This window comes from Mesitornis unicolor, unplaced genomic scaffold (genome assembly GCF_000695765.1).
Source record: "Mesitornis unicolor isolate BGI_N332 unplaced genomic scaffold, ASM69576v1 Scaffold39956, whole genome shotgun sequence".
NCBI classification, from domain to species: domain Eukaryota; kingdom Metazoa; phylum Chordata; class Aves; order Mesitornithiformes; family Mesitornithidae; genus Mesitornis; species Mesitornis unicolor.
Window position 1 is genome coordinate 27,657 of NW_010193699.1, and position 8,158 is coordinate 35,814.

At 36.5% G+C, this 8,158-nt stretch overlaps 1 protein-coding gene across 1 annotated transcript; it reads right to left on the reverse strand.

The window, feature by feature from the left end:
- Positions 1-4,113: 4,113 nt before the first annotated feature.
- On the reverse strand, positions 4,114-7,598 carry LOC104535504 (regulator of G-protein signaling 20; the record flags this gene model as incomplete). Its single annotated transcript, XM_010187541.1, has 3 exons — positions 4,114-5,027; positions 6,294-6,528; positions 7,512-7,598. Coding segments are annotated over 3 exons (511 nt in total), but the record flags the coding sequence as incomplete, so codon positions are not given.
- Positions 7,599-8,158: the final 560 nt, after the last annotated feature.

The following is an 8,158-nucleotide window of genomic DNA, read 5'->3' on the forward strand; positions in this document are numbered from 1 at the left end:
CTAAAAATGATTGCAAATTGAATGCCATGTAGACCTAAGTTTCCACTGCTGTTCGCAGCATATATACAGGGCAGACACAGGTCGGTTTGGTTAACCTTCCTCATGCTGTGAGGTGAGTTATGAAGGTTATGCCTGACTGTGACACTTAAGAATTACATTTCAAGAAAATACAGTAATTGCCAATCTGTACTTACAGATTATATCTGGACTTTATTTATAAAGGGCTAGAGCTGTGATGGTGCTTTCTGTGCTGTAGGTGTGTCCAGTAGGAGTTCAAATAAAACATTTTCACCTGATGTTATCTTATGGCTGTAGCAGCAACCTTCACCCTTTCTCTCTTCTGTCCCCAAGGTAAAGAGAGAGATTTATTTCATCTGTTGAAAGATGAAGTGTAAGAACTAGATCTGGAAAAGATCATAGGTGCCTAAATTGTATTCATGCTTCATTTTGGTTAACTAAATTAAAAAATAAAACTGCCCAGCAGTGAGCTTTGAATGCATCTCTGTTCAACAGGTGCTTCAGTTTCCCCAGTTGTCCAATGTTGCCCTCCTCTATTGGAGAGGATGCAAAGTCTGAAGGATGTATAGGAAAAGGACATAGAGGTGGGGTTGCGAAGGTGTCTCATTTCCCCGGCTGACTGGCTTATCTGCTGAGCTGCAGTTGTGCTATGGCTGGCCCAGTACATTTGGATAGTAGTATAAGATGCCAGAAGTGTAGTAAAAGATGCCAGAAGACTTGGTGATGAATCTCACCCATCCAAGCATAACTTCAGAAGGTTTGTTTGTTACCTTTATGGACATTTGAATACTATCAGATGAATGAGAGACTGGAACCTAGTTGCCCTACAACTTAAGCTGGTTTTTACAGTAATCTATTAGAGAAAAGGGAGGCTATGTTGCTTTAAAAGTGTGTGTGTGTGTGTTTAGATCATTAAGGATGTCATCTATATTCTGTAAGGAAGGCTAGAGGTCTCTGCTGCTCAGTAAACACAGCTTCCGGATGGTTCGTTAGAAGGCATTTTCTCATATCTAATTCTGTTAACTTGCTCAGGAGAAAGTGTGGGCTTTGAAATATGTTGTACTGAATGTTTCTTTTTGACAAGCACTAAGCAGAAGGTTAATATCTGCTAAATGATTTTTGGCTTTTGTGAATCCCACTTAGAAGCTTGATTGCACTTTCCAAGCATTGTGGAGGAAGTGCCTGGTTTTTATCCAGAGTTCAGGATTCCACTTGTGATCACATACATGAATTTTAGATTGAAACTTACAACCCATACCAGTTTAGGTAGAATTTAAATTCATCAACATGAAGACTTCATGTGGTTGTATTGCCTTTCAAACACATGCCTTTTGAAATAATTAATAGTCATTCATATAAATAAATGTAAGGAGTTTCACCTCATTAAGTGTAATTTCATACAGCTATATATTAGCTTCTGTTTTGCTAGATCATCACTAATCTTGAATTATTTTACCATTTTAAAATGTTTGGGATTAATTTAATTACCACATTAATGAAAAATTTTCTATACTTATGTAATTTGAAATGATACTGATACCTTTCATAGCAGAACACATGTTCTCAAGTATTGTTTAGAGCAAACTTGGTTAAAAATTTCTTCATATTGAGATAGTCGTTTTCCGATATCCTTTGTAATCAGAATGCATAACTACATAATGTTTGTGTGATAAATTTTAATCTATCTTTATATAGTAGAGCCCTTAAAGGGAGAGGGAGATACATAGATATGTATTTTTTTCTATCCATTCATTTGTATTGTGCTAATGACTTTAAAGGTCAGTGTAAAGCACATTATGTTGGCTGAAGGAGCCCATGCAATTTTAATACCGCTTAGCAGGCGGGTGAAAAGAGCAGTCTTTAACAGTGTGCACATTCTGGTTTGTGAAGTGCAAACATTGAAGAAAGAATACCAGTGGACTGGAAAGTTGTTCGAGCTTAATGATATCCTGCGGTTAGATAAATACCAAGGCAAACCAACCATGCTTATTTTCAAGCTAGGATAAATTGATTTTGTGATAATTTCTTACTTGATGAATTATAAATAATATCTTGTGTCAGTGTTGTTATTTTCTCCTGCTATTCATATAAGTTTGTCTACAGTAACTTCCTTTTCAGTGCAACTCACTTTTGCCGTGAGAAGTTTGTGCATAATAAGCAAGTATATAGTAATGAAATGTAGTTAAAAATCTGCTTTCTGTGTGGATGAGTTTTTGTTTTCCTCTCCCACCCTCCCCTTCCCCAGCCCCTCAGTTAAATCCAGAATTAAACAGCCTCAAAATAACGTGATATTTAGGGGAGTGAGTTGGTGGTTTGTACTTTTTTTAAGAGATACTCTTATACATTCTGCTATTTGTGTTGCGTGTAAGCTTAAACCTGAAACACAGCGTTAAAATTTGTTAAGATTTTTCAGGACAGATGTGCATTTCAAATGTCAACATATTAGAATACAGAAGTAAAATGAAAATTGCCTGGAGAGTTTTAATTGCTTAGAATTTGTGGCACTTGAAAGTAAGCTTAGAAAATATTCTCTTCTTCTAGTGGTCTGTTGTTAATTATAGAACTCCCCAGACCAACAGAGTTTTCTCTCCCCTCTAACTTCATTGCATCTTTTTCTTTCTTTTTCTTGCAGAATAATAGAATATATTGATTGATATAAAGTATGAGTGTTTGGTCTGTCTTCCAGCTCTTAGTGAGGTATCTTTGCAGGGAATAGAGAACTTGAAAGAAACAAAATCCTCCGTTTTGTGAAATCACACGCTTTGAACTTTTTTTTGTGTGTGTGTCTGATCTTTCGAGCAAGCTGAATTTGACCTAGTTAAACTTACTCTGTCAACCTGGAATTTTAGAGCAGCCTTCCCCACCCTGATTAAAACAAGTACCAGCATCATCAGTCTGACTGCAGGCTCCCCGTGAATGCTGCCTTACTGATATCTCTAGTTTGCTTTGTTGCAGTTACTACCTATCGTGAAATACTTTATGTGAAACGAGATTGTATCGCTAGTGCTCTGGAATGTTTGCTACAAATTCAGCTGAGATAACCAGTGTTGAGACATTCCGTGGTGTCAGTCACTAACTGGGCAGTGACTGAAGCAGTGGTGTATGGGGCTTCCTCTTCACTTACTCATCCAGTGTTGTGCCACAGATGGCAAAAGCGCTTTGTTTGCTGTCTCTGTCAAGCCTTTTGGTTTACTTTTTTGTGCTGACATGTTGAGTAGTGCTTTGTTTTTGGAAGGAGATGATGGTAACTGGTCCATAGCTATTGTTGTTAACTTACTGTGTATTGAGTCGTCTTCTGTGGTGCTGTATAATGAAAAATCTCATTTGTAATAATGCAAGTGCAGTAAGAAGACAACGTATCTCCTCTTGAGTGCACTGAGCAAACAATTAAATTGATCTCCCAAACTCTACCTTGTTATTCCCATTTCCTTTTTTTCAGAAAGTCCCTATTTTTGCTTTTCCATAGTGCTGGAATTAGGCAAATGGTAGACTTCAGAAAGATTACAGTAAATGTCACTGAACTATGCCTGTCTGGTTCTTCCTTTCTAGGAGTATTTTTTTCTTTGTTCTCCATATGTCCTTCTCCTACCTGTATGTGTAATTTGATTAATTTAAATAAATGTCCAGGAAAGAATACAATTTAATGGAATTTCACTATAAACTCCAAAGTTTAGCATAGTGGGATTGTGAATCTTGTAATTTAAAATAAAGAAGCTATTAGAATAACAGATCTACAAAAAGATTATGTAGATTCTATTTGCTTTCTTCCTAGTACTTTCTGTGATTACTGATTTTGAGATATGATCAGAAATCAAGTGCAGTGTTTTGGGGATACTGTAAATAAACATGGTTTACTAGCAGATAGAGCTGCTGCTTTTCTTTTGGGCACTCTGAAATAGTGCATTATCAGAACAAAATAGATCCAGCTTCCTCCTTTTTTCAGTTAAATATATGAGTATCTGTAATATGAACCTTACAAGATCTGTCAGGTAACAGGAGAATTTAATATGTACAAAACCAAGGTACTGCCATCCTCTCGGGAGCAAATACTGAAGTGTTTCTTACATCTGTCTACTGAAGGAGGAAAAGAATATGTGAGAATTGTGCTTTATTTTGGAATTTAAATGCCCAGACTCTGCTTCCTCTTAAGTAAATAATTTACGCTTATAAACAACAACAATATGAACTTAAAAATGCTTTCAGCAGACTCTAGTAGTAAAATAACAATTCTTCAAAAGATTTTTTATAGGCATTATTTCAACCATTAGCTTTCATAAACTTGAGATTGCCATACAGGTTTCCATTAGTGCACCATATACACATTAAATATACCAAGACAAGTGGAGTGTACCTGTGCCAGGTACAATTTGTACAATATGTGAAACTGTCTAGTGTAACTCAGGTATTGACAGTACTGTTTCTACTTTGGTCACAGTGTGAATGGGGCAACTGGTTTGGTTTTCAAGAGAACTCCTAACACTCCACTTAAAAATGCAATTTAGTTTTCGTTTTCATTTGTACCCCAGACATACATTGTAACAGATTTCATCTGAGTTGTGTGCAGTGTTTGAAAAAATACTGCATTTTTTAACAACAACATTTTTTTCTTCATTCCCTTTTGCAAAGTAACACTGAATTTGATCAGAAGCAGTGCTTAGCTGATTGTGTCAGAGCCCTGTGTGGGTTTAAATCATTCAGTCTGTAGTAAAACTTGCCTGAGTTATTTTCAGGTAAATATCTGATTAATTCTAAATTCCCCATGGATTGGTTTAGCCCAGAGTTCCATTTGTTTTAAAATAAATACATTTAAGAAAAAAAATTTATGCTTCAATGGATTTTTCAGATAAGGACCGAAGCAAGTCCTTATAAATAGCAGAGTTCATAAACCGTGGGTAGGAGTCTCTGTGCATTAAGGTATAAATTTGAAGCTGTGCGTCATCGAAGGTGTGTTGTGAGGGTTCCAGCATATTTCGGTTAATAACTTCTCTTACTCTGGAGTCCAGACTGACCTGCATATTAAAATAGAAAGTCACATAATTAAGTGGTGAATAGTACATGTGGGGGTTTGTTTTGTTTTATTGGCTTGAAAAAGCAGTCTTTTTTTAACCATTTCAGCTGGTGTCCTTCAGGAGTGTAAAAACCGATGGATCTACTTAGGCAAAGAATGACTGTGTGGAAATTTGGAAGTAGTAATCTGCGTATGGGTAGAGAATTTTTCTCACTGAGCCGACCTTACTTTGGACCAGGCTGCCTGCAATCCCGCGATTAGTGAAACCTCAGAGACTGGTGAACTATTTCCAGAACAACTTCCTGCTCTGTCATAAAGAGGATTTGTAATTTTTTGTGACAGTTCGTTTCCTTGGGAGTTAGTGCTGTTGTAAGGAGACTGAATTTGGAGTAAGCAGCATGACGCAGATGAAAACTGCAACCTGGGAAGCTGTTGCTTAATCAAATTCCTGTTAAAAAGCGGGGTGAATTGCTGTGAACCACAGGTTCACATATAATATATGATTATATAATATATAATATAATGATTCCATATATAATGATTCCATACAACATACAAGTAATGTTGGCTTTTTTCTTTGTTCTGCAAGGCTGTAGTGTCTGTAGGAAGATGTTAGTATTACTGGAATAGACTGCCTAAATATAAGTAGTGCTTTTGTAAGTACGTAAGTACAGCTTGCACCACAAACAATTAAGTTTGAGGATATTGGAAGTTTTAAAATTCTAGCAGGACTATATTCAAACTGAACTGAGGTGTCTTCAAAACTTGTCACTTTGCTGTTAGCAAATATAACAAGGTCTTTTGAAAATTTTCAGGTAATCAGTGTATTTGTTCTATGGTATATTTTGTCAGCTGCTCTTTGAGCAATTTGTGCTTTGCAAATAACACTTTATTTGTGGTTACTGTGCTTTTGGGGAGATACACATACCACCTTCCTAGTGCAAAGGAAAAACAACAGATTTGTCCAACAAATAAAATTTAAGTTGAGCAAGGATAAAGTGAACATCAGTGTATTTCTGCCTCAAACTAAAGACTTCACATCAGCGTGCCAGGGTAGCATAGGAAGAGCTTTCTTACAGCCAGGGAAAGTAGTTTTGACCATCTTACCTCAACGATGGGTCTGCCTTTTTACCCTAAATCACTACTTGATGGCAGTGAAATACGGGGTGGGGGGGAGAAGTTCTCTTTGGATACTGTAGCTTTAAACACATGTTAGAACTACCTGTGCAAAGCAGCATTAAAGAATCTATTGGGGAAAGTAATATACCTCTTTTGGAGAAAGGATAGAAATATAATCTTCATAAATTAGTCTTGCTTTTTCTTCAATGACACTTTTGTTGGATTCTTGTTTTAGTTCCTCACAGGCCATCCAGAAAAGCATGTTTTCCTCACTGAATTCTGTTCGTAGAAATTCACGAAAAGCATTTCTGCCAGCTGGAGTAACCATCAGCTTGTCAAATGATTGAGCCCAGGCATTTACTTCTTCAAGAGTAGGAGCAGGGCTTGAGGAGGAAGGAGAAGACAAGAAGAGAGAATGAATGGTTGTTACTGAAGCTGTTTTCATCTTGCGGGAGGTATTTGCCATTATGATGGAACAAAATGGCAAGGTTGATGGGGCTTCGGTTCCTCACTGGAACTACCCAAGTGCAAACTCTAGTAAACATATTTGTAAGATGCTTTTTGAAAGTGTGCTTTCCAAAGCTCAGATGCAAGAAAACAGCATAACTGGTAAAGCTTACATGTCTAAACACTTGTAGACTGATAAATAATTTTTAAAAGCATTGGTAAGTTACATAAGCTGTGTAAACTTAGTCTGCTCAAACAACACATTGAAGACAAAGGCAATCTCTCTCAAAAAAGGGCCGTTTTGCAGTTGTGTTGATTCCCAGCACTTTGATGCAGAAATTGCAGTTTACTGCTCTAAGTAAGTGCAACAAAGAAGTCCCTCTGCAACCACTAAGCATTTTTTCTATACTAAGTCTTGCTGAATCATTGTTAAAAGTTGAATGAAAACACCAACAAACTCCATAAAAGGTGCCCTTCTGTCTATTAGTTTTACAGGTGCTCCTACCTGTTAGAGCAATTCTGAAGAGACAGTCACCTGACTTTTGGGAGGATCTGAGCTCCTCTTTATTATTTTTGTAAGGCTGAGCACTGCCGGTTAGCTTCATTACATAGTTGCTGGGTGGAACAGGATGTATTTAAAAATGACTTCAGAATAAAGGGACACTGTGTTTACAATGCTGATTTTGATCTGCCATGTTATGAAATTGGGGATGTGCTTACATGCTGCATATAAATAAGGTAAAAGATTACATAGATCAGACCTTTGATTTTTTTAGGAGGTAAGAGACAGATGACTGTAAATTCAGCATAAATGACAGATAATAATAGTTATTTGTATAGTTCAGGTAATTCCCTTTAATGATTTGCTATGGTTTATTGTTTCATTTTAGCTTGACAGAACACTTAGTAAAGACCATACCTTTCCTCACAGTTTGGAATACCCTCTGCTTGGAGTTCATGAGATGCTCTCCTTGCTCTCTCTTCTTCTTGATTTCTAACAGTAAGACTGCAAGGTAGCAAACAAAATTTTAGTGAGCTTTATAAAGGAAAAGGCTGAACATACACTAGATGCTTTTCCTCCAATATATATTTTTTTTAATCAGCTAAGACGACAGAAGCTAACAGTAGCCACATTACCTATAGTTATACATTAATTTTACAGTTTGATAAACCTGGCAAAGTTTAATGTAGCTGAACACTGTTTAATATTGTATCACATAGACTTTCAATACAGGGATCATAGATTCATATAATATCTCAAGTTGGAAGGAATCCATAATGATCATTGAGTCCAATTTTCTACATATGTGCATGTGAGCATAAATATACATGGGAGATTATAGATATATGCATATACATACACACATGTATGTATACATGAGTACTCTTATCACATACCAAATCTGTTCTCCACTGATGCTTAATGTCCTGCGTATGCTTGATGCAACGTTTTTACTTAAGTTTAGATGCACTGGTTTTATGTGAATTAGATTTCAAGGTTGGTTGTTTTGGGTTTTGTTCTTGGTTTTGTGGGGGTTTTACCTCCTTGGCTGTTTTTTATATCCA